The sequence below is a fragment of the Gasterosteus aculeatus genome, chromosome 4 (genome assembly GCF_964276395.1).
Source record: "Gasterosteus aculeatus chromosome 4, fGasAcu3.hap1.1, whole genome shotgun sequence".
NCBI classification, from domain to species: domain Eukaryota; kingdom Metazoa; phylum Chordata; class Actinopteri; order Perciformes; family Gasterosteidae; genus Gasterosteus; species Gasterosteus aculeatus.
This window is the reverse complement of record NC_135691.1, coordinates 30,930,671-30,957,873: the sequence shown is the minus strand read 5'-3', so window position 1 is coordinate 30,957,873 and position 27,203 is coordinate 30,930,671. Positions and strand designations below refer to the sequence as shown.

Below are 27,203 nucleotides of genomic sequence, written 5' to 3'. Positions count from 1 at the left end.
CCTTTACTTCCCACATCTCTCTATAGATTTGCTGCAATTTTTACCCAGTTCACACGCATCCTGAGATATCTCCGCTTCTGTCATGCTCTTATTCGCCCACACTGGGAAACCAGCATTGCGTCCAATTACAGTGCTAGACAACGCTCGCCATAAATCATCCATTGGACCTGCAGACACATGGGGACTCACACTAGAGGAAACACGCTCCCCTCTATTCTCTTCTCAACGCTGTATCGGCTCCCTTCTTCCTTTGTTCCATTTTTCTCTTTTTAGGATTTGGTTCAGAGAATCGTAATGTCTTAAAGCAGTTGTGCAATTTAATCTGAATTTCTTTTATTTGTCCTCTTCACTCACGTTTTCTCATTGATTTCGTATTTGAGTGTTCTGGCTCCATTTATATCAAACTCATTTGCTCACCTTGCTTACTTATTTTCTGATAAGTCTGATTTTTGGTTGTCATCAAACTTTTTAAATCCAACTCGTCATTGCTTTGTCGTGGCTGTTTTGTAACGTGGCTTCCCAGTTATCTGATTTATTGTTGTTGTCTTCTTGTAGGTTGGTTGTTTGTACATTAGTCGTAAACTCCGCTGTTGGCAGCCGGGGTCCTTTCTTCTTTTCCCTCCCTTTTCTTTTTTTGCTGAACTCTGTATCGGTGAAGGAGCTTCCTCTCTGGTGTTGTCTTTCTATTTCATTTTCATTTTTTTCTCTCACTCCCTTTGTGTTTCACTGCTCGAGAGCGCTGCCATCAGAGAGGGAACCGTTTTGATGGGGGGGGGTGGGAGAAAAAGAGGGACGCAGCGTCGGGTCAGAAGCAAACTTTCAAGGCGGATAAAGGAGATTAATCGAGGAGGGATTTGTTCCGCCTTTTGGTACAACCGTGGATTCTGCGGTAGTTTTAAATGCCATGAATTTATAATCACGGATGTTTAAGTACTGCAATATTTGATATGCTTCATGTGTCCTGTAACAAAGAAAATATACAGAGACGAGTGCCGGTAGGATACAAGAGACTCTACGTGTGGTGCTTTATTTTCTAAAATGTTTAGTGTTTTAAACGTCTTCATGGCATCCTGAAAGGAAAACGGATTCACTCAGATTTTCTCTGTTCTCGTGTGTTTGTGTTGAAGATGTTTTTGTGTCTCCCCTTCAGAGCCTGGTTTTTCTTTCGGCTTGGTTTATTGCTGAGGCGAACATGGAATACTACAGGCCTGCAGCGGTCTTGCAGGAACATAGATAGAGCATTTTTGGGTGTGTTTTGCAGTTGTATCAGTGGAGCCTCCCTCTGGCAGTATGTGTTAATCAAAGTAGCGCATGGCAACCTTGAGAGAGGCCTGATAACACTCGGCAGGCTTTCGGAAGCATATGGATCTGTATGCACGAACCTATCAGCACTTGACAGACAGACGTGTGCCGCATCCAGTCGGTCCAATCGTTATTGGTCTTTCCTGTTTGTATACTTTCCTCTGTTCATCTACGCACTAATGGATTCTGTTAATGAACAGGTCTTGCACCATAACAACTCTACCTCCAACATCCGTGATAAAAGCTTCTCCAGCACGCGGCGTTTAATCTAATCAACTAGCTTGTTATTACGTTTTGTTTTCTCATTTTCCACTGAGAACAGTGATGAAGGATTTTATGGTTCCTCTATACGACCATCTGTCCTCGTCGCTCAACACTTTCCCTTGAGAAGGTAGAAACTCCGGTGTTCCCAACATGGTAGATGGCTGGTGATTGCGGCCAAGAGTCCCTCAAATCCAGTTCCATATGTGCAATAAACAGTGTCCCAGAATCCGTGTTTTAATCCTCAGCAAATAAGAATCCACGATTAACGACGGTGCATTTGTGTGACACCAGACCGCATGAGACGGTCTAAATGTCGTTTAGGATGAAGAGCGATGATCACACGGCAGCATATATATGGCCCATGATTCAAGACAATCCATCTCAGTTCCGTAATAGCTGTTTGAAATAAGGAAATGCATAAGAAACCTACATATATTGCCCCTGTCAAAAGCAGGATGCCGTTAATTGGGTTATGTTGTCATTCAAAGGGAACGTGAGCCGCAGTAATGAAGGCATAAGCAGGCCGCCTGTGTTATGTGTCAAAGCGTGATCCAGTTGTGTTTCGGTGCGAGGCATTAGAGGACGTCCCTGAATCTGATCGTATCTCCGCTCTATGTGATTTCCTCTTGTCATCCAATACCTCAAATCTGAACCAAAATCAGCCGGTGAGATCACTCTGATCACAGTTGGTCGGTAGCATACATAGTGAAGATGAATGGGGCAGGAGCTCGCCCTGTGTGTGTGTGTGTGTGTGTGTGTGTGTGTGTGTGTGTGTGTGTGTGTGTGTGTGTGTGTGTGTGTGTGTGTGAGAGTTGCCTCTGTATCTCTGTGTGTAGTTGTGATGGTGCATGGATGTAGCATCTATATGTGTCTGATACAAATCTATACACTCTGTGACAGCCAATATAAATCGTTTTATGAACATCTTTATCAGTCTGATGGGAGTCTCGGCACCCTGGCCCTGCTCGGGTCAGATTGTTACATCAGTGTGACAGCTCTGCGTTTACCTGTGATTCTAACCAGCGAAGATACAGATAGACTTTATTACTCGCTGCCTCTAAGGCCCCATAAGCTTCTCGTACCGTCACACTGATGTGGAAAATAATGATAAGGCTCCTTGTTATATCACGGATTTGGTATATTGCAAGACGGCTATAGGTCAGACATTTGCGATGATGAAGAATGGTTATTATATCCCCGATTAGCACACAGTTGGTCTTGTTGCTTGTTTTGTATCTAAATTAATGATGATAAAAAAGCAGGGGACCAGAAAACGTACATGCAGAAATGTTTTGAACATTCATAAACATAACGAAGCTGCTGGCTGAGAAGAAACCGAGGCATGGGATCTTTTTGCAGTCCAACATCCCTAAAAAGTATTTCACTATACCAATATAGAATCAAGCCTTTGGTGTCTTTGGTGTCCCTCGAGCTGTGAGACTGATGTGACTCTGTACATACAATGAGCTGGCATCACTTTCTTCATCAACAACGTACCGATGTCTCTTCATTCTCTTGGCATTACCAGGAGTGACACTTTGATAATTGCAATTCTCCTTCACCACTGTGGACCAAAACCGCTGTCGTAACTAATTCATCCTAAAGGGGGTGGGTGGAGGGGAAAAAGGGAGGTGCAGGAGCATTGAGGAGGAGGAGATAAAAGGGGGGAGTAAAAGGTTGGTAGGATAAATATTTGAGGGAGAAGAAGAGGGGAGGATAAAGCAGAAGAAGAGACGGAAGGAACAGTCAGTGTTAAGGAGACATGCACGAGGAAGGAAGTTGAGGCTGAACTTTAGTGTCTTCTACTAGATTCCCTCAGGGATTCGGCTGCTGGCAGGGGACTGCAGGTGGATTCGTCCTTACCTCTCCTCCTCTCCTTCCTTCCTTCCTCTTTAGTCCTCCCTGTGCTGCACCGGTTCTTGTTGCCATGGTAACACGGGGTGAGCCGAGCCATGCAACAGAGGGATGTAGGAAGACGTGGAGAGAGGAACAGAGAGAGAGAGGGAGAGAGAGGGGAAAAAGGTCTAGGGGGATCCAGTCTTCCATTTCCATTATCTACAGGGGAGAGGGTGTCCCCCTCGGGTTCATCGAAGTACAAAACAGATGAACGAAGAGAGATCTTTGCTATCAAAGTGTTCTGGTTGCCGTCATCCATCAGCTCGGCTGGGTTTTTGCATTTTTTCGCTATATTGTATTTGAATGGTCTATGGTGCTTCATAATTTATTTGACATGCAAACTGTAAAGGAATTGAGTGGAGCATTTACAGAATAATACCAGTATAATTATGATTTTAAAAAGTGTCTTTGGTTAAATTGGATTTGGATCGGTTTCCAGGTTTCAGATCAATAATACTTAAGGCCAACATCCTCTAACTCAATCTGCGCAGTAAATCCTTCTGTGTTCATACCATCTTTTTGGCCAAAATGATGCCTTATGCATCACCGCCAATGATCCAAACAATCTGCTCTTAATTGAATGTGTAGGAAGTAACGTAATTCAGATTTTAGTTATCACATGTCTTGCAACGTATAGTTTGTTACCTTCGATGGTTACGGTCTGGTTGTGCACACGTGAATGTGCGAATACGTAAATATACAGTACCGTATATATACATGCATTTTTCTAACATCTAGGCACATGCTGAACAATCTAAACATCCAGCGGACTCATTGCCAACTCTCCGTGCTTAGCAGAAAGCACAGCGAACAGGGGAGGAGGCACAGCGAAGGCACTTGACTTCTGAGACCAACATGAGTATGAAGGAGCACTCTATTGAACCATTTTGAAAGGCTGCCCGCCCTTGTGTATCAATACATCCTGTCTTCCTTTTGTCTGCAGCATTCAAAAAAAAAAACCTCTTTAGTTGGCAGTAAAAGTCAGATATAAGTAGATGTGTGTCTCAGTCGTCACAAAAATGAAGGAAAAATGTATTTTTGAAATCGGTGCTATAAAATGATCTCCAGGTGTTGAATGCTTGACAATAGATGAAATGAATCGATCCTTTTATATGTAGTCCCAAGATATTTGCCCTTTACTGTACTCATTTATATTTCATCGTTATTTGTTTCTGCTGATGAAAAATGTAGTTACCAACGGAAAGGTTAAATATCCCAGCTGTCCACCAGTTTGAAATAGACACCGGCTATTTGAGGTCTAACAAGAGTGGGAGATTTATTGTCTCGGTCCTCAGAGCTCATTAGCCAGTGTCCTGTCGCTCTTCAGCTGTATTCAGTGTCACACTGTTTCGCCAACAAACAAGCGATCCGCTTTCTTGTTAAGCAAATATTTCATTACCTTCCAACCCCGAGTTTATTTCTCGCTGTCATCAGGATGGTCAACAACATTCTGATTGTAGCGGCAGTGTGTGTCCATGTACGCGGATATTGCATGTGTGCGCACACACACACAGCATAATGATTAACCCTGTGAAGTGAGGGGGATAATTCCACCGTAATTAGTGTTCAGTTTAATCAGTTTTTATTTTTCTATGCTGTTGTTAGACGCAACAAACAAAACAAAAGGAGGCTCGCGTGCATCCCTCACTTGCTCGCCCGCTGATTACAAACATATCCAATTAATTACGCACAGGTCCCGTTTTCATCTGTGTGTGCACGGCGCGCTCGGGTAGGATGAGAATGCAGAGCAGTGACACACACTAATACACAAAGAAGAAATTAATAATTAGTCACGCGCACATATTCACATTCACAGCCGAGCCTTAGAGTGGTTGCTTCAGTCAAACATGTTGGGCATTTATGACTGATGTTGATTTGGGTATCAGCTAATGGTTGTACAAGAGGGGTTGTGCACATACGGCATGTTGTGTAGGAGAGGAGACCGGTGAATTTCCCTTTGATTATTTAGTTTGTATAAATAGCGTAATGAGGGAGAGCCCCCCCCCATAGCATGTGTTCTATCAGTAGGTGGATTAATACACTCCCGCTGTTTGAAATCAAACAACTTAGCAGGACGGAGGAACCACCTGCACATGCAGAGCTTCTTCCACAAGTCGGACGGATACATGTCAGAAAGTGACATCATGCACTTAAAGAATAACTTGTAAGCATGTCATCCACCCACCACGTGTGCATACACACTATATGTTTGCAAGGCCGACTCTTTTAAGAGATTCCAGTACCCAGGTAGCTTCTAGTCCAATGCAACCTTTTCTCCTGCATCGCGCTTTCTCTGTGTCTGCCCGACTATGAGCCGATCGGCCTATTTTGCTAGTCGCGAAGGCCTCGGGGTGTTTTTCAATTACCCACGGTGCAGAGAGGGAAAGGAGCTGGAGAAGGGGGCTATGCTGAGAAAAATGGAGAGAATGCTAGTTTTCTCGGAGCGTCCCCTCGGGAGGCCGCCCAGGTGCGGTTCTTATTTAGCACCTGTGGCTGGCTGTGATTTAGCATGCCTTGGTACCAGTGTGCCTGGCCACATACGAAATGGGCTTGTCGAGAAGGGAAGAAAAGGTAAACATGTGAGCAAAATCGAGGTGAAGGCATGGCAATGGAAAGTGGAGTGTGAGAAATAAGGCGCTCTCGTGGGGTCATGAGTGGAGGAGGTCGTTGGGAGAGGAGGAAATAAGAAGTGTGCTTTTGGAAAGAGGAGAGAATCGCGGAAGAAAGCGGCTGGATGGGTCTTTGCTGTTTAAAAGGTTGAGGATACGACAACACAGAGGCTCGGCTGACTGGCGTGGGTGCTATGCCCTTGTGTCTGAAGTCATTCAAAGTATGCGTGAGAAAGATTGAGACGGATTGTCGAGCTCTAGTGACAGTAATGATTGTGTTCGATGCCCCTTGACACCCCCGGGTCATCGCGTTGATCCCAGCCCTACACCATCGGCCTTTCTGCCCCGAGGCCAAGTGTCTCTGGCTGTGAAATGGTTCTCAGTCTCACCCTCTCAATGCCAAACCCACCGTGAAGAGGGCTTCAGCCTGTATCAATGACTCCTCTTCATGGACTGCTCCATTATAACCGATTCAATAGCCGTGGCTGCATGCATTCGCATCGGTAGCATTCTTTGGCTGGTCTAGCTCCGTCTTCTTTTTTTTTTAAGCCCTTTATTGCTGACACACATACATGAGTTCAAGGTTATTTGTGTTTTTTTTTTTGTGTTTTTTGTTTCCAAGGTTGATTATCCATGCATTCTTACATAGCGTGTGTGTGGGTGTGGAGTCCCAAAGTGCCATTGTCCACTTCTTTTGCGTTTTGACCACCCTTCTGACCCCCTGTGATGATTGACAGGGCGTTTTGTCCAATGGAGAGAACTCCCCCAGCTGTGACTGAAGGTTGGTTTATCTTTTGGGTTTTATGGATTGTGTAAAACCATACAAAATTTGTCTCAGTCTCAGTCAGACTCAGATTTCATTGAGGTGTCAGAGGGTGCTCGCTCCCACGCATGGCCACGTAGTTGCACATCTGTGTGCTCGCACACCTTTGATCTTTACACGAACCCCTAAAGACCTCTGACGCTAAGCGTTTCCTGCTGTCCGTCCCTGTCAAGCCCTTTGGCAGCCCAATGGCTTTCTGTCCATTCTCTCACCCCAGCGGCAGTAGCTTTGTGCTCTTTTTTTTTTTTTTAAAGCATCTGAATGAATCTGCTTGCATAACCCCAGGTGGCTTTGGAACTATACGTCTCAGCCAATTTGCTGATATTGAATAAAGTGGCACACACACGTCTTGTTGATTTTGATGCAAAACAAATCCGCTAAACCTTTTTGTCTGCGGCTTTTTTTGTATTCTTCCAGTTGGTTGAAGGTCTCTTGAAGGTGTGTAACATATAGATGTTAAAGGCAATTCACAGGGAAGCAGTAGCCTGGAAGTATACGCATATTTGTTCCTCCCCAAGGAAATACAGTCCCAGGCAGTTGGCCTTTCATCAACTGATGTTCTTTGTCTTTTGTGAAAGTGATGTCGCGAATAAAACATTACCGACCTCATTTATTTTTCCCTGCTAGGTTAACCCTCACCATTCTCACGGCTGTTTTTGCGTATTTTTGAAAGGAAAATTGTCAGGTTTTTCCCCGGTAGTAATATTAATATTCATATCAGCAGGTAATTACAGTTTTTTTTCAATAGAGAGTTAATCCACATGTGCCCTCTCTTTGTTATCGGGGTTGAAGCTTTGGAGGTAGGCCCATAGAAAGACCTAAATCACTCTTTTATTCTGGGAGTATACCCACATGTCAGTGCGCACATACTCTTATACATACTTCCATCCCTGTCTGTTTCTCTCTCTCACACACACACACACATCTCCTCATTCACTGCTCAACAGTACCGTATCTCACTCCATTTCTAGGTAAAATGGCTGTGCTGTATTGGAACCGTCCCTGAACCCCTGCAGCCGTGCTCTGTCCCCAGACCAGACTATCACACAGTTGGCTGAGGCAGAAGAAAGACCCTCTGGCCTCGCCTCATTAAAATGGTAAAGAGCAGTAGGCGGATAGGGAAGCTAATCCCTCCACCAGTCCCCTCTTAGAGCCCTCATCTCCTGGCCTGAGAACGGGCTTGATAAAATAGCCTCTGGGAGATGGAAATGATTGGGCTCAAATGGGACAGTTTAAGGTCCGGGAGGGAAATAAATGGGGTTTGGGGCTCTTGCGCTGTTTAAAATCAGTAGAACAATCTACTTGTAAGTGTTGGTGGTCCAGTAGTATTAGATGCCTAAGTGTTTCTATAGTACTAACAACATGCACCTCTACAATGGGCCTAAGAGGCCTAGATCACATAGTTTCCTTATTGGTAAACCATATTCCTATTACGGAATGAGTCCATCGCAGGAAAGCACATCATGTTAACTCAATGTCGTATTCACTTAAGGGATTTAAATGTTAATGGGAACTGGAACTACGGAGGAAAATACCTAACAGTAAATCGTTTTTGTTATTTGACTTTGTTTCCCCCTCTACATATGGGAAACTTTCCTCAGAGGCCGGTGCAGCCATGTCCACGCCGTCAGTCAATCACCCGCCGTGTAAGTTGCAGGGCTTGCAAAGCAGGAGGGAAGCAGGGACATTTTAATTTCCCCAAAGGCCGACGGTACACAAGCTCGCTGAGTAGTGACAACAATAATCCCTTTTACTGTTTCCTCACTGTGGCAGCTGTTGAAAGAAATGCAACCGTGTACTTTTCGGTATTAATTGCATGTATTGATTGCACTTTAAACGGGCAGCAACTTAATAATGCAGCAATTGATTGAATGCACAATTAGTTTTACATATACAGGTTTTACCGCTCAAGAAGTATTAGTTCCTCGTAACTCAACACACCCGGAACAAAGGCAAAGATGTGGAGGAGGTCGGTCGATGTACTTACTCTGCAGGTCCACCTGGAGACTTCCTGACAGATAACGATACGCGGCTTTCGCCCTCAGAGAGAGGAAGCATCTGCTTGTGTCCAAAGTTGAAGCACAGAGGTATCGACTCCGGCAATTCCATCAAACAATGAAACAAAAACAACAAGGGGTCACCTTGACCATGGGAAACGAGTGTGTATCGGCTCGTTATTTAGACGTGTACCTCAGTAGCCTGAAGGAGGATACAAGGGGGGATTGACCTCTACCTCCGCATGCTGCGAGCTCTCTGCTCCAGACGGCTCTTCACATTAATGCTTGACATTTACCATTGTTCACACATATCTTCCGAGTTCATTACATGATGCACAATCTTGTTCTGCAAGCCCACTGAACTTTCTGCGGTCCTATTCTTGAGCATTTTGCAGAGTGCTGCTTTTCGAGCACAATGTAGTTGTTTCATTTTTATAATGACTTATTTGGCTGATCACTGCAATTTCACTTCCCCTCCACGGAAGCCATGAGCTTCCCCCCGGAGCCTGACGGACGAATTAGCTGCTCTGAATACGGCTTCAGTGATAAATGCTTATCATAAGGGTCTCGTCTTCGTCGGTCGGCGTGTATGCTGCGCTTGTTCTGCTGGATTTAGCGTTTCTTTTTTCAGACGCTGTAAGACTGTTGATCGCCTCATTCGTTCAGTGCTTCATTGAGCCCGCTCATCTGTCTCGAGTGATTTCTGCATCTTCCCACAGAGGATGTGGACACTGAGGGCCCATTCAGAAAACTGTAGATAAGTCATATTGTCAAATCGTTGATTCAATTCCTCTTTGGAGTAGATGCACTTCTTATAGGACAGTTTTGTTCTCCTCCCTTGTTTTTGCCCTCAGGTATCTATTGAGATAAACTCCATTTCCTTCCCCATAAACGGGAGAAAACGGGATCTGGACTGGGAGTGAAGGCTGTGATTTGGCATTCATTTTTATATTTAGCATGTTTTGCGCTTTATATCTGACTAACTTACTGTGCTCTGCTTTACTGTACACTGTTTTTTTTATTTCAACAGTCTCTCTCACACACACACACACAGTCTGCCTATGTGCTGACTGGCACTTAGCCAAGGCCATAGTCATAAGAATGACAGCAGTAAGATTAAAGGGTGTGGGAGTAGTGAGGAGGGTCAGATGACTGGCAGATCCGTAAATATCCACATGCAGGGATATGCAGCGTGTCATCACACAGATCACAGTCACATAGAGGATCGACCTGGTACAATGAGGTCCGGATGTGTTGATGTTGGGAGAGCGTACCGTTTTTAGGCATAAGAAAATGTCACACTCTGCAGAGGTCCATTTACAAATGTGCCCAAGAAGAAGCAGATTTTGCTTGTTTTCAGTAACAATTCTTCTTCCAGTTGCTGCCATAACAAGTACTTGAATAATTGATTGGCGGATTGACAATAAAAGGAATTGGCCACAAATCTCTTTAATTATTTATTCATCACACAAAACCCCCCGTCGCTGGTTTCAATGTTTTCAATTCATTGTGAGATGATTTTCCAGTGTTCTATTTCTCGAGATTTTACCAAACTAACCTCATATTCCAGACAGCAAGCTTATGCGCAGAAAGCCGTAAGCGAATTCATGAAATGCCGGCAACGTTTTTTTTGTGGTTATTTGAGCTTTTCGGACATTGATAAAGAAAAGCCCATTTTGGTTCTAAATCTGGTTTTGGTTCTAAATCTTTTGGTTCTAAATCTTCATATGTGCAGTCGTCTACACACATCTACACTTATACAGATAGGTACGCAACGACACATAAACAGACACACACTCATTATTATTTCATTAACTAAACACTACTCACCCACTGACACGGCCCCCTTATATCCACTCAGCACTCTGAATCAGAGCGATTGACAGCTGCAGGGCTCTCTGTAATTGAACTTGTGCTGCTGTTTGTAAGCATGTGGGCCGAAACACACTCTGGCACTTTTTCTGTTGCCTTTACACTTTCCTTCAGGGCTGCGTCCATCTCAAGAGTCCTGTGGACTGATGAGTGGCGCCAATCTAAATCCCAAATGCCAAAATCACCTCCTGTCAAATCTATGTGTAGTGTGCACTGCTGACTATGTGTGTCTGAGAATCAACAAAGCTTGATTCGCAGTTCCCTGTTTCAAGTTGTTGTCCGCAGTTCACTGCTTTGCGTGTGAATCCAGGAGACTGTAATGCATTTTATTTGTGTTGCTCGTGTGTTTTCTCTGACAGCCTGTGTTGCGTATGCACGCACATATTTGTCTGTCCCTGGTGGGATGTGCTCTCAGCTCTGAGTGGGCGTTTCACAGCCAAGAGACCAGCAGGGAAATTTCCCATCAGCCAATGCAGCGTGCAGTGCAGGTTAAAACCACTTAAGGCTCTGAAATCCATAGTTGCAGTACAACACAGGCTTCTTTCAGTCTCCCTCTCTCTCCCTTTACTGGCATCCTGTGCATTCCTCTCTCTCTCTCTCTCTACCTGACTCCCTCGCTCCCCGTGTCTCCCCAGATGAATCGGAGCAGAGATGAAAAGCTTTCAGGAATGCTGGCAGACAGGCAGTGCTTTACAGTAATCTAACCTGGGGAAGATGAAAGCCAGCTGGGAGGCTGGGAATACAGCTGGGAGGGAGGGGGCCGAGGGGACGGGGGGGAGGCCGATAGGATAGAATTTTGGGAAAGCAAGAAGCAGCGTGGCAGAGAAAAAAAGCAATGTGAGGATGAGGGCTGAAGAAAAGAGTAAAACTTATCCGGAAGTGTGTTGGATTGGAGGAAGGAGAATATGATTGTGATGTCACAGCCAATAGAAATAATAACCATCACTCACCTTGCAATAAACTAGAATTATCACTTTTTTAATTAAATGAAATCACTTGTTTTTTACATTTGTTCTCCTGAGCCTCCACACTATTTTCTGAATACTTGAATAGCTACTCACTAGTACTTGACATGATAATATCACTTGATGATATTCACACCCTCTATTGTTTGTTTTTAATGTAATTAAAGGTTTTAAGTTGGCTATACTCCTTTTTCTTTCTAGTACGTATAGTCTGGGATGAGGTGACAGGCGAATGAAAATGGAAGTGAAACAACGACTGAAATGGAAAACAAGCCATGAAAACGGGCTTCCACATTTGGCATTGTAATTACTGTAAGTCAGTGTAATTTGGAGAGGCTGACACATAGTGTAATTGTAGCTGTCATACAGATGACAGCAGCCCAACACAAACCCGCAGAGTTTAAATTTCAGATCCTCTTCAGTGGAACAAACTCAATTGCAACACTGCTGACTGAACACTGAAGTAGCATCAAGTGAACCACTGTTGTTACTCAAAATGGCTTTGGCAGGTGGAAGGGGGTGCTGTGTGTGTGTGTGTGTGTGTGTGTGTGTGTGTGTGTGTGTGTGTGTGTGCTCTTCCTCTTTGGATCATAATGTAGGTGGAGCAGCCCTGTTGCTGCTGTGACAAATCCCGCGCCGTGCACCTTGTACAGAATGAGAGAAGCGCAGCGCACCAAACCGCTTCCCCACCTAATTGAAATTTTGAGGTTTAAGAGGATTTCTGCACAGCGCGAGCCGACAGGCTCCATTTTCTCTCTCTCTCTCTCTCTCTCTCTCTCTCTCTCTCTCTCTCTCTCTCTCTCTCTCTCTCTCTCTCTCTCTCTCTCTCTCTCTCTCTCTGTGTCTGTCTCCTCCTGAGAAAGAATGAACTTTTATCTGTCTGTAAGTGTTAGTGCAGCTTACACACATTTCTATCTGAATGTCCTCCAGTTGATCTGTCTCAGTTCCTCTCCATCTGTCCTCGTTGTCTCTTCAGGACCCCTCTGCTCCCACGGGGACACTTGCTTTGGCTGTTTGCTCGTCACGCTTTGGAATGTCACATTGTAAAAAGGGGCAGAATAGAGAGTTTGTGAGGAAATGAATCTAGATAACATGTCTGAGAGGGAAGACTTTCACGAGGAGAGATGATAGAGGAATAACAATAACAATAAGTGGGAGTTAAAAATAAGAGAGAATCTGGTATTAGATAATGTCAGATAAGCAAAGGCAAATTCTCCACACACACACACTCACTGTCGGATGAGAAAAATAGACAACAATATTAAACTAAGGTGTCCGACAGTTTAGCATAAATATTGATCAGCTACATGCGTCACACATGCAACGTCGCTTTCAGTTGGAACAACAAAATCCTCCTCTTTATTTGTTCCTCCGTCTTTTGCGATAAGAGAACCAACCACTCTGATCCACACATTGATTTATTACTGCGGGGAAGTTATTTGACTCCCACTGTGGATCATCATGCACTAAAACACGGCTTTGTGCTACAGCATAACGCATGGGCGTGAAACTCTAATGTGCTCCCTTGGTAAAGAAGCGCTAATTTTAGAGCGAACCTCGCGCGGAGTCGGTGAAAAATCGGCTTATACTTGTCTGTCTCCATTGCTAAACAAGATGAAAAGGGTTTTGAAAGTAATACAGAGAGAAAGGTCCTACTGAATCTACTTTGGTAGTAATTGTCTTGAGTCCTTTAATACTCAAGTGGTATACATATTTTAGCTAAACATGAGGCGATGCCACCTGCTACCAAACACATCATCGAAGGACCGGCCCCGGTTCCTCTAGCTCCTGCGGCTGCTGCGGCTGCTGGGTTGATATGGAAACACATCCCTCACAAACAGCCTTCGTTAAATGCATTCTACCAGTTTCCAGTCGACATTGGCCTTCAGTGTGCTCGCTCTTTCTCAGTCCTTCTCCATCTTTCCTCCAATGATTTCCGTCATTAAAGCACACGCCTCGTTGTCCCCCGCTCTCTATACGTCCTCTTCACTCTCTATGTTTTTTAAACCTTCCCGGCCTCTTTGTCTCCCTCCCTCTGTCCCCTGCTATGCCAGCAATGCAATGTTTCACTTCACTGGGAAAGCAGGGACGATAGAGGGATTTAATAACAGAATAAAGGCAGCGAGGAGAGATGAGAAGAAAAAAGGAAACAAGGGAATATACGCAGACTCATGCACACATACCGTATGAGCACGAACACACTTGCACAGGAGGGGACACAGATATTCACACATGCTTATCTCTGAGGAATTGGTTGTGAGGTGCTTCCCCCATTTAATTAGAAACTTTAGTAGGAACCTCATAAATCACCACAACCTGAAAGTGAAAGGTGGGCAATGATGCTCCACATGTGCACGCTGGTAAACACACACACACACACACACACACAAATCTGCACACGTCCGAAATGTAAGCCCGTTCGTAAATCATAAATTCATGGGCGTGTTTGATCCTCAGCTCCAGTATGTCTGTACGGAGTTGAAGCTGTCTAGAGGTCGAGTATACCAGCAGAATATGACAATACAACCCTAAGGAATGTTGCTTGATTAGTTTGCATTTCATAAATGTTCAAAGGAGCCACAGCACATAGTGCAGAAAAGTCACAAGGAATGTGGCCGTGTGCACTCACCATATATGTATATATATATATATATATACATACATGTTTGTAGCCCTGTGCATGTGTGGTTGCTTGAGCTTGGGGCAAGTGCTTGTGTCTCCAGAGTTATTCTGATGGCGGTAACGGGATCCAAGGCGATGTCGGCTCTCAGACAGCGTCTGGCTCTCGCATCTATTATTCACACACCTGGACGCACACACGGACGTCTGCCCTCGCGTCTCACTATTTGCTACACTTTTTTCCAAATTTCTGGCTGCATAGTAAAAGGTTCGGGGCTCGTCTACTCCGTCTTGGCAAACCAGCCCCCCCCCCCCACCCCTCCCCCGTCAGTGTATTTCTCCGTAAACAGGCAGGAAAGTAATAGACTGATAACCACTAAAACAAAGCTTAGTCTGGAAAAAGAGTTTTTCTTAGTCAGTCCTTAACTTGATCTGAGCCCGTCAGTGGGTCATTATCAGAACCTGGACATCTCCTGGGGATCTGGCCCTTCTCCACCACCATGGTCGGATAGGCTGCTGATGGACATCTATGAAGCAGAGTATGCTCCTATCAAGGAAAGCCTATAGAGTTCACCCTGCCAAGATGAAAGAACACCCCCTGCTCCCCCCTGTTTTTGTGTTGTGAAACACAAGCTTACACAGAGATGCTTATAGGTCACAGAGAGCGTTTGTGAGGTGAGACCGTTGATCAAAGTCTGTCACATGCAAAGTGCTCCTGTTCATCTGACGATGAGAGCTGGAAACCTGTTCTCATCTGATCCGAGGATGTGATGAGGACGGTCGTGGCTGCAGAGTTCCTCTATGTGAAGGCTGCATGCCAGTCATTGCGGGAGGAAAGGGCACGTACTTGTGTTCTGATAAACTTCAACTAGTGGGCAGTAATGCAAGAAAGCAGAAACATGTAGAAATCAGTAATTATATTATGCATATTTTTGCAAGAAAAAAGGGCAATGTTTATTATTATATGCATTGCAAACCGTCCTTAAGGGGAGCCCTTTTAAATAATACAGGGAGAAGAGTGTAAGAGGTAGATATTTCTTTCCATCTTCTCCTCCTCTTCCCAGAGGAAGCCACCTCTTTCTTACTCTGCCAAATGGCTACCTTCCTGGATGCAACAATTCGCAAATATGTGGCACTACTTAAGTTTCCTTCTCTGTCAAGTCCACGCACACACACACACAGTCTGAAGAATCTAAATGTGATTGTACACAACAAGCTGTATTAATAATAATCAACTACATGAAGTTAAATGAAAAGCATGCGTTTTGAGCGCTGGTGGTTTGCCTGAAGGGCCGATGGCTGATTCGGTGCCCTCACCACTGCGGGCAGTATGTTGACTTCATTAATGGCTCCCAAAGCCTTTCCGCTCTCACACAGCGGCCTCTGGTCACATAATATAATGGGGTGCACACAGCTCTGTTTCCTTGCCACCGGGTTGCACCACTAATAGAGACACAGGTGGTGACGTGCGCTCACATTATGCCTCTCCGCGGCGGGGTCCTTGAAGCCCAGCCGGCGGCCGCAGCAGCAGAGGGGTGAGCAGCAGCTCCCATCACAGCAGAAAAACGGTAAAAGAAAGGAAAAACAGTGGGACAAATAATTGGTTTGAAAGAGAAATGTGCGTAAGGGTTTTTCTCAGCCGGGCCAGGTATTTGTGTGCGCTAAATGAGGTCTCTCAGGGGATCGCTACCTGTCGCCTCGAAGACCCTGCTGCGGCTCTAATGAGACAGCGGTAGAGGAAGTGGATGGGAGAAGACGGAAGGAAAGAAGAAGGATGGGGAACAGAGGGGTTGTGTCGAGAGAAACAGAAGCTGTGACATCCTCTCCGTACAGTAAACGTAACGGGGGGGGGAGACTGAAAAATGGCGGGACTGAAAAATTGATGGACATAAAGAGCACATAAAGAGAGAAAATAAGAGACGCAGCTGCTGTTGAATAAGGAATCGAGGAGGGATAATTGTCCAGACGTGGAGCATTTGTTGTTGTTCACTCTGCAAATTGAAGAGATTTGTTTGTGTTTTGTTTTATTGAACTGATGGAGGGAACGTCCACTCCCACATAGATTACCAGGCCCTGTTCCTAAAATTAATAACTATATATACCAACAAGGATTTCAGGAAGAAATTGAAAAAATAAACCCATCAAGTCCACCAAGCTTTATTTCCGCTCACGTCTGATGGTAGGAGAGACATTTTCCATTTAAGCATAAGGAACAGCTTTCATTGTTCTAGCAAAAGAGGAATACAAACATTTCCAAATGAAGGAGGTTGAATTTTTAAAAGAATGGCGAAGGTAAATTGGAAAAACCGAGTTGTTCGAAGTAAAGTGGCCAAAAATGTTCTCAAGATGGAACCGGGCGTGAACTCTCCCGTGTTTTCGTCAACCTCCTGACTTTGATTCAGACGGAATGAGTGAGGGGGGGTCGCGGGGGTGCGGCAGGAGAGAGACGGAGAGAGGTGAAAAAGTGCAAAAGCAATAGCGGGACAGAAATGAGCAAACAAAAAGCTAAGCTGTGAGCCCCCTGCCTGGACACAGTGCTCTCAGGCGGCACAGCAGTGAAGGGATGATAGCGGGGAGACCTGTCACTCACCCTTTGAAGCCATGGGGGAGATTGAGGGAGGAAAGGAGAGCGGGTGGGAAAGGGGGCCAGAAACGAGTTGGGAAGCCTCCAGACACTTGTCCCCTTTCACGTCTAACACCATCATCCCTCAAAATAACAATCTTGTCCTTCTCTTTGCCTCGCTCCTCGCCGGTTGCCGCCTATCTCTCGGCAGGGGATGAGGTTAGATTAGTAGGCCGCGTGGAGCCGCGGGGCGAACAGGTACCACACCTCTTAATGCCACAACGGTCAGTCACTGAGCCGGGGGTCCCCCGGAGGCTCCGGCTGCCTTCGTGTGAGATCCCGGGTTTGAGGTTGCAGGAAGTCTGAAGTAGCAGCAATAGAAGCAAACAGAAGAGCCTGGATGCTTCGCTCACTTGAGTTAACTTTTCCCCTCTTCCTCCCTTAGTTACTTTGTTTTGCCGTTGCTTCGACGCAGTCACGTCCAGGCCACCGGCGGCTAATTGGTCTCCGTCCGAGCTACACCGCTCTCATCTCATAGCACCGTGTTGTGGAATTCTTCCGGGTTCCCTTTAACCTGCCGTTCCTTGACAACCTGCACGAAACAAAAGCACCGCAGAGGATTAACCTCAATAGAACCAGACACGACAGGATCTCTGCATGGGTGCCAGTAGTCCATCTACCTGCTAACAATGACAGTTGTCAGATTTGGACGCACAAAGCGCCCTCCCTCAGGTTGCAGGCATCGGGGAAGGGGGGGTTGCATTAATTAAAATCTCGCTGTAAAGGAGATATGCCTAATCTCCAACATAAAACAGAGGATACTCAATTAAAGCACAGAATGTGCTCAGCTCCACACTGTGGGGTTTTTCTTGCTCACACATGCAGGGAGAAGTCGAGCCGGAAGGAAGGGGGTGATATTTGAAGGGCTCTGATGAACTGAAAGAATATTTTACTTCCATTTAAAGACGGCAGTAAAGCGTTGGGTTCCTGTGGTAGCTTTGGATAAGTGCAAGATGTCTTCTTTATTGCCGTGAAACACGAAAGAACTATGCCCAAAGACAATCACTCAAGTGTCTTATCGCTAGCAGCGCTCCGTTAAGGAGCCGCGTATCTTTAGTGGGAATAAAGCGCGTGTTCGTCCGTTATGGTTTCTAATAAATCTTTGGGGTGAGCACCGAATCCTATGTGATTTTCTGCAATTTCCAGCCTGGCATCCCTTATTAGTGTGCCACACGCTCGTTAATACCCAGAGATTAATGTCAAATCCCCCCCCCCCCCCCCTCCCTAGTCTCGCACTAGTCCATCCCGCCTAAAGCTATATATTGAAGCATTGAACGTGGGAGTGGGTTCATCCTGGCATTGATTGGCACTGAGAGAAGGATCCAGCTCCCCTCCCGCTTGTTTTTTTTTTTTTTTTGCGTCTGCCATATGTTTCGGTGAGCTGGACAGATTTGCCCAATCAGACAGCCGCCATTGTATCGCTGTCGGCATGAAGAGGAGAGACGCGTTGTGCATCATGTGGTGACAACGCGTTGGGTCTTTTCTCCGTATCTCTTTCACAGCGAATGTTCTTCTCAGTTGTCACAGTGCGGCTGGCTGTCTCTCGTCCTGGGCTCTTATTGCATGTCCCGCCTCGCCTGGGTGAATACCTAACGCTGCTGTGGTTTGACAAAGAGGGCTGAAACCTGAGCAGCGTGTGGCAGGTCGGGTTTCAGCGGCGTTTGGCATGCGGCTACGCTGTTGATGCTCCAAATAGGTTTTGATTGATATCTTGAACAGATAGGGACCCAGGGGCTTACACGGGAGACCCCAGGAGACCCTCATGTGCACGTTCTGCTTGATGAAATCACTGAGTGATCCTAGGTTTTCTTCTTCTTTTTTAGTTTTTAAATGAACAGCCACAACTGCTTCAAGCCCGTGGGGGGAAAAAAAAGAAGCAGCACCGGGCTGACCTCCATTTACCCCAAATATCTACCCACTTATTTGAAAATAGAAATTAAGATGAATGTAGTTAACGTTTGTCGTTTTGTTCATTACTTTGTGAAACTAAGTTCAAGTACTGATGTGGCATTTCAATTTAAACCACGGATTCGTTTTGCACAATCTAATGACGTGTCCCACATGATAGATGCAGTTAAACATTAAGCGCAGCTCCTTTAGTACTGAAGTGGCAAAATAACCTTTTTACGTCTTCTTCTTTGAAGTTATTTTTGGTAACAACGCTCACCATGTGCACATCCAGCAGGAAAAGGTTCACGACTCTTCTTTCTGGATGCAGAACGGCTGCCACTCACACTGGTTTTGCCCGTCCGTTTTATTTCGTGGATTTGATGGAATTCCTCACACAAATGTTGTGGTAATTTGAGTTTCCCAGCATGCTGAAGAGTGACTTTGGGCGGCATTCCGCTCCGGCCCGCTCACCTCACTGTGTGTTCGTGTAGGCCTCTGTCTGACCACAGTGATGCTGTAGTCAGCAGCTTATTCTGGCTTCCACCGGTAGCATGTTGGTCACGGCGCGTGCGTTTCGGGCCATGGTGTGTGAGTGCGGCTGCCATGCTTAACAGACTGCAACTCTGTGTGACTGGCAACCGTTCAGTTATTGTACGTTTCCAGAAGAATACTGTCAGTATGCTATTTCCCCAATGTGGCCTCGTCCAGATGGGGGTCGGTTCGACTGCTCAGCCACACCCACCATTGGCATAAACGCATAGACCGCAGTATGCTTCATGTTAAGGGTTGACCGGGCTGAAATCCATCTCATCTCTTGATGGGAAGTAGTTTCAGCATCAGTGCTCAGGTGTGTAACTGAGGGTACAAAAAAATGAAATGTTGCTTCATTTGATGAGCAATTTAGGCAACGGTCCGGCAGTTTCATGAGAAAAAGTGTATTTGAAGAAATGAAGACTCCACCTGCTCCGATACTGATTCCATGCAGGATGCGAGGTGCAGGACATTTCCGTGTGCCTCGCGGTGCACCGTGCCAACACCAGGAAACAGAGAGAGGGTACTCCTGTGGTTCTCACACCGGAATGGCTTCCCTTTCTGTATCACACCTTCTGCTAGAGGTTAGCCACATGGACAGAGGGAGACAGTCACTTTCAGCATTTTAGTTTTTCTTTCTTCGACTCAAAGCAGAATTACCATCTGCACACGGGGTCGCTTTTGTTGTTTTTCTGAGCTGTAACGCTAAAACTGTTATTTAACTCATCAGCTCTCAGTGTCAGCACTGCCATCACATTGTGTTCTACTTTAATGGTCTAATTAGCTTAAAAGCCACTGCGTGAATGCTATTTTCTCTGAGTGTTTGTGTCTCCGCCGCAGTTGAGATCACATCCACTGCCACAGTCTGTATTTCCCTCCTCTGTGATTGTGTTGTGTAGTTACATCCCACCGCCACTGGGCGGATACAGTTCATGGACCAGGGTGGTCGCTCTATGGAGGGCTAGGATTTCCTCTGTATGATCCGAGGTAGAACAAGGGTTTCTCCCACAGATGCACTCACATACGGATCAAGACGCACACAAAGCTATGTTTACTACACACGTTCTGCAGGGCTGAGGAAGTGTGCTCTGTGAGTCAAAAGCACCCGTCTCCTGCCACCCTCCCCAGAGCATCCTACATTACCATAAGAGTAGACCCGGCCAGACAGCCTGTGTGTGTGCAATTGTGTGAAAGAGAAAGTGAAATGCCAAGGTTTTTAATTTTCTTTTTTTTTACACGCGATAGTATGTGTGAACACAACACGCATTTGCATGTGTGCATTAATGTGAGGGCGCAATGCATCTCCCACCTTCCCACTACTCAGAGGCTAATCAAAGTCTGTCTGCCAGTGAATGTCTATTGTGTAGTGCTAATGTGATAGCAGAGATTAGCATTGTAATCCATTTAGCATAGAGCAGCTAATCCACTTTATTACTGTTGAAAAGAAATCAGATAATATTGGCTAGCACCACTGTAGCTGCCTAAATGATTTTAAGCTGATGAAAAATTACTGTAAAATATATTAATAATCACTGCAGCTGACTGAAACTCGGATTAGTTGTTTTATTAAAAAAAAAAAAAAAAAAAAACGCTGCTGTTTTTAATCAAGGGAATTAAGGTATTGCTCATGTTTATGTGTCGGAAGTTATTGTTTTTGTATTATAAAAATCCTCAATAAACAGCTTCTTATTTAAATGTATTCCGTCAGCGTCATACACACTGTATCTGGTTTTATATTGCAGTTCCTTTAGCGTGATGCATCATGAGTTTGATATCAGGAGCGATAAAGTCGTCTGCAAACCCTGGATGACACCGCTGTGTTATTTGAAAAATAAAGAATACAGAGGAGATCTGCTAATAAATACTTTTGCCAATTAGTGTCCAAATAGGTCCACTGGACTTTGAATTTAGTGTTTTCCTCCAGTCCCAGTGAGCCTGCGTTGCGTGCTTGCGGACGTGCGGTGCACTCCCCCGTGACCCATTTGTTTTATTGGTGGTCAGAAAGTGGTATAATACCCCCCCCCCCCACCGCCCCGACAGAAAGCCCCTCTGCTCCCCAGTCAATATGGATCTGTCCCAGCACAATAAAACTCTATATTCAGCCTTTGCCGTTGACTCTCTGCCCTGTAACTGTGCTCGGTAATTGACACTTCCTTCATATGCGGCGGCGGTGATCTGAAACACGCACGTCTTCACATACGTTTAAATGCAAGCACATGCTGTGTACAGCGCTCGTACACACAGCGCCTCAAATGGACCCACCCGAGCGTGCGTATTAGATAACCCCACCTGCTGGATCGGTTGTCTTCCTTTCCGCCTTTCTCCTATTCGCCTTCTGTTCTTTCCTTTACAACTGACCCGAGAGCATACAATGGTTCCCAGAGAAAGTGTGCGAGGCTTTGATATACGCAGACTTCAGGTCCTTGGAGATCAGGATCGCGAGCCAAGCAGGAGGCAGAGCGAGCGAGAGCGAAAGAACAACGGAGAGCTGAAGTCGGGTGAAATCAGGGTGAAAGATGGTGCCTGTTTAAAGAAATGTCATGTTGTGAAAGGGGATATCAGTGGAAGCAGCAGGAGTAGGGCAGAAGGAATACTGCACCATGTGCACTCGGGTTTCGCTCTCTTAATAGTTGAAGAAAAGTTCCGTCGGACTGAAACAGAGCGGCGGATGGTTTATGTTACAGTGGGGGATAAAGTCACGGGCTGGAGCACCTGCCATTAACTAAAGGATGTTTTCTTTGATTCTAGCGGCTATTTGGTAATGATCTGACTCTTTTTGGTTTCTAACCATAAATTTAAGCAAAGTAAGATCGAGCTGGTCGTCCCGTAACAAAGGCCTGTTTTGTTTTTAGTGGGTACGGCCCCGATTTACTGGACGGTTCAGTCTATAAAGTTCCAGTAGCTGAGCCTTTTATGGCCTTTAATGAGCTTTATTAATAATGAATTCCTCATAAAGTGACTCACCTGCCTACCCGACCATCTGCTTGCTGTCCAATTATCTCCTGTTCTTTGCGCCGGGTTACCCGCGAACCCTTAAGTGCTGGAGAGCACAGCGAACTACCAAGAGGCATCACAACTGCAACAAGTCTGGCTTCACACCTGTCCGCAATCCCACGCGGATCTGTGTGTGTGTGTGTGTGTATGTGTGTGTGTGTGTGTGTGTGTGTGTGTGTGTGTGTGTGTGTGTGTGTGTGTGTGTGTGTCTGTGTGTGTGTGTGTGTGTGTTAGTGGGGAAACTGCAGCCAGAGGAGCAGATTTTGAAAGCATCATTTGGAACACACCCTGTGCGTTTGTTTGTGTGCGACGATGTAAGCAGATGTCCGGGCCCCACCGTCACACCGCCGAGTGTGCGCGGGGGACAATTCTGTGCATTTTCTGCCGAGTAAACACACCTCAGGGCTCACAAAGCACACCTCTAACCCAGATGCCTTATTACGGTAATCACCTTTGGAGGTCTGAAACGTTGAGCCTCTGCGGTGCAGCATAGTGAGCCATGATGCGTGGGAATATCCCAAGGCTATAAGTGGCTGACAGGCAATTCTGTCAATAATTGTTTTCAAAAGTACCTTTTTACTGATACCCCGGTGCCTAATTGCACACTGTTTTGTCCTTAAATGAGAATTTGCCAAGTCCTTTTTTTGTGAAAGGCAACATTACTCTTCCTCACTTTGCCTCTGTTTTTAACATCTGCCATTCTTTAAACACACTTACTGAGTCTCATGATTTACTCTTTAATTATTACAGCTGCTTCTAGGACAAAGATGTTTTTTTTCCCTTCTCTTAAATCACTAAGTTTAAAATTGTTTTGGCGCTTGGCACTAATTCCACAAGAGTAGCAGTAGTAATAACGGTTGTGATAATATACGTCATTCAATGTTTTAAATGTCTTCTTTTGTTGAACTACGTTATTCTTGTAATACCTGTGGAGCAATGCGAGCGCCACGCTGGTTATTCATTAACTCCATACGTTAATTGTCGGGACGCTTCTGTGTTTTTCCAGATCCGGGTAGACGGCTCCTCTCGCGCCCAGCAGTACGAGACTGTGCAGGCGGTGGAGAACGGACCCATCCTGCGAGACATGGCCTTCTCTTCCGACCACCACTACCTCTACGTTATGTCTGAGACCCAGGTTAGACCCGCACACTCACAGACGCACACAGACACGCTGAGTCCATATCATAACCACTGGCATTTATCATTTTCTCGTGTCACAGGGTACAGTAACCTTTGGTGTAGCGTGGAGGATTTCATTACAGCCTTGCTGGTGGAGAGAAAAGGATTAGGTAGACCGTTGGCTGCTGTGACCAAGTCTTTTTATAGAAACGGACTGCGAGGGGAGAGTTGGAGTGAATAAATGCATTGCATTATAGGGAGAGTGGTCTGAGTCCACGTGTGTGTGTGTGTGTGTGTGTGTGTGTGTGTGTGTAGATGCACAGATTCACAGGTACCCACTATCTCTCTTAGTACCTTTGATAACACGGAATGTGGAGCGAAATAGCAGCACTCTGTGTAATGGCCGCAGACACAGTGAGTCGTCGGCGAACACCTCTATCACAGGCGAAGCTCCGCTTAAATGGCTCCACAGAAAGTCCGTAAACACGCGCATAGTTGTGACTTTCACCGTCACCGAGACACACAGCTAAAAGCGTGCGCAAACATTATGTGTAACACATGCACGGCAGGTAAGGCAAGGCAGAGGACATCATCGGGCGACGGTAAGGCGATTCATAATATTAAAAGACACACATGAATAGGATTTCAAATAAAGAAGAAAGAAAACAAAGATGATATGATGGGAGGCAGTGGCAAACGTTCAAAGCCCCGATCTAATAAAACGGGGAGCCGGAGAAGTGTTTGAACAGTAAACACAGACTTACTTCCTACCGTTTAGCAAAAGCACATTTGTTTCATCGGGGATGGCGATCTAATCAGACCACCAGTTGAATAATCCATTGTGGAGCTTTCTCCTTTCAGTTCAGTATGTCCCCATTTATCGGTCATCATTACGAGTGCGACCGTTAGAAATAAGTTGAGCTGAGATAATATGCATATCATTCCGCCCGCTCCCTTCCCGTTATCTCCTGCCACGAGTAATCGCAGAAGGCCACTGCTGTTTGGTGGGCAGCGATAGCCCAGTGGCCTCTGTATATTGTCTGCAGCGGATTAGAGACCCCTCTGGCACCATCAAAGTGTCAGTGTTTCCTAACGTGTGGCGCACTTTGTTTGCTTAACTGCTAGAACATTTTAATAGCCCAGATTGTCCAGATAACACTTTAAATATCAGACAGAGTCTGTGCCCTTTCAGATGCGGCACTCGTCGCCTCCACGGAGGTCTCAGTGGGTAGGAAAGGAAGGAAGGAAGGAAGGAGTGAGTGAGGGTGGGGGGAGTGGGAGGGGGGCACAACTTAGCACAATAAAGCAAAATGAATATGCTACTTTATCATGGTATCAAGTTACACACTTTTGTATAAATCTGTTAATCAGGAAGGTTATTTTATTCTCTCTTGTATTGCAGTGTGTGTAATTGGGCTTCCAGGAGATATTACAGAATATGGAATGAATTATTAAGAATACTTCATTTACATTTCTTCCCATTATGTTGGATTCCTTTTTGTCTCGCTATTATTGCCCAACATTGTGTTACACATTTAGCATTTTTAATTTGCATACCAATTATCTTATATTGACAACAATATGTGTGTGTGTGTGTGTGTGTGTGTGTGTGTGTGTGTGTGTGTGTGTGTGTGTGTGTGTGTGTGTGTGTGTGTGTGTGTGTGCGCGCGCGCATTAGGCCTTTATAGTAATAAGTCTATTAGCATAGTTGCAGGGCCGACCTCCACTAACTGAACTGTTGAACATTTGGGAATTACACTAAACACAAATATAAAAAGTAGTTAAAGAATACGCACACCAAGACACACGCTCCTTTAATGCAGAAGGGTTTATTGAACACAAATGAGTAAATGAATACAATTTAAAATATTCATTCCATTAACAAATTCAAACCTTTTATAACTGATGTTTTTTATAGAGCAGAACATTTGAGCCAGATTCCTATTGAATTGAATTGAATTTATTACCAATATTTGATCAATAATTCCGCAATACCGTTTTCTTCAGTCGGTTACATCAGTTACATCTTAACCATAGCTGAAATACACTGCTTTATTACCAGCAGCACCTACCTGACTCACTGCTCAACACAGCAACGTTTGCAAGTGTCTGCAATCACTCCAGGAGATGCGTGCAAATTGCTTCATCTACAGTTTAGAGGACAATATTTGGGCAGGTTTGTTCTCACAGCCTTCTCTCCAGCAAGTTGATCATCGGCGGTTTCTCTGCAAACTATAAACTGATTCATACTCGCCGACCTCGCCCAGCCAAAGTTCAGAGGTCGTGTCGAGGTCGGCCGTACACGCACGCGTTTTGAATAAGCGTTCTGCCCGCTTCATCAGGGTGCAGCTCCGCAGTAACAGCTTGCACGGATACACACGTGCCCGTTTTCCCCCGGCGGAGGCAAACGCTATTAAAGCAGCCCGAGCCGGTCGATAGCAGAAAGCCCACCTGCTGTTTCCCGGGGCCCGGGACCCAGACACTCAGAGAGGAGAGCTGGATGTAACCAGGGAGAAACACAGAAAGGGGAAAACGCACCATAGAAAGAGGGAGAACAAAGTGGGTCGATGCAGCTGCCCTCCCGCCGCCGCCGACCAAGAGACGGACGTCCTCTGGGTCCCGGCTGCTCGCGGATTCCAGTGCAGGACAGAGAGGGTCGGACTGTGATGTAGGAGAGCAGACGAGGAGGAGAGGGTACTGAGAAAGGGTGTTATTGAGTAAAAGAATTGGTACGTGGCCGTTCATATGACAGAAGACTGTGCTGAATTGTGCGATTTTTGGTTGCCATTGTTTGTTTTGAAGGTTTTATACGTATCTGTTGAATTCGTATCTCTGTGTTTGTCATCGTGGCAAAATGCGCTCGGAGAGACTCCCACTTCAGCAGGAACTTCCACAAGAGCAGTTTTGAAGCCGTTTTGCTCGGTGTTTATGTGTCTGTGGAAAGGTTTTGTGAACCGGATAGCATCCCGACTGTGCGAGATGCTGTCACGAAACTTTGCAGGCATGCAGTGGAGAACAAAATGGAGGCAGAGTACAAAGGCGCTTGTGGTTTGAGGAAGTGCGCTAGAATCAGGGGGCCAGGGAATAAGATGAAAATAAAATCTGCTGGGCTTGTATTGTGCTTATAGAAACGTCTGCGCTAAAAAACCTGCAAACTCCAGCCGTCACCACGCTTAATTAAATAGACACAATGAATGAGTTTTTTTCTGCAAACATGATTATCATCATTTCCCGTCAGAGAATAGAAGAACGTGAACGTGATTAACTGTTGCTCTGTAAGTCCTGGAAGGCGCCCTGACAATGAACAACGCATCCGTCTGGTGTCATGTTAGTGTGATGATAATGAACCATAAATACATTAGAATGTAGTAACGTGCACACCTTTTAGTGTAACCAGCGTCAGGCCGGGGCCCCCGTGCTGAGGGTGACGCTGTACGCCGCTTTATCTGTGTCACATTATACGCTCATTAGAGAAGAAAGCCTAACACGCCCATGCAGTGTCCTGGCTCCACATCCCAGTTGTTGTATTTTCTCATCCATTCATTTAATTTCTCTTCCATCCTTGCAATCAATTTTCTTTTTCCCCGCCATCCTGTGACTGTCCCCTTTGTTACATTTCTTTTTCTCTTTCAGGATTATAGATTCTGCTCCCACAACCCGTATTCATTTCTAAGGGGATTTGTAAAGCAAATGAGGATC

At 45.5% G+C, this 27,203-nt stretch overlaps 1 protein-coding gene across 2 annotated transcripts in view; it reads left to right on the top strand.

Moving 5' to 3' along the window:
• Positions 1 to 27,203, top strand: part of plxna4 (plexin A4) — a 198,880-nt gene that overhangs the window by 83,620 nt on the left and 88,057 nt on the right. For both annotated transcript variants that reach the window (XM_040175345.2, XM_078100305.1), the window contains exon 4: positions 23,392 to 23,520. In XM_040175345.2, coding sequence (XP_040031279.1) covers positions 23,392 to 23,520 — 129 coding nt within the window. The remainder of the gene's footprint in view (positions 1 to 23,391; positions 23,521 to 27,203) is intronic.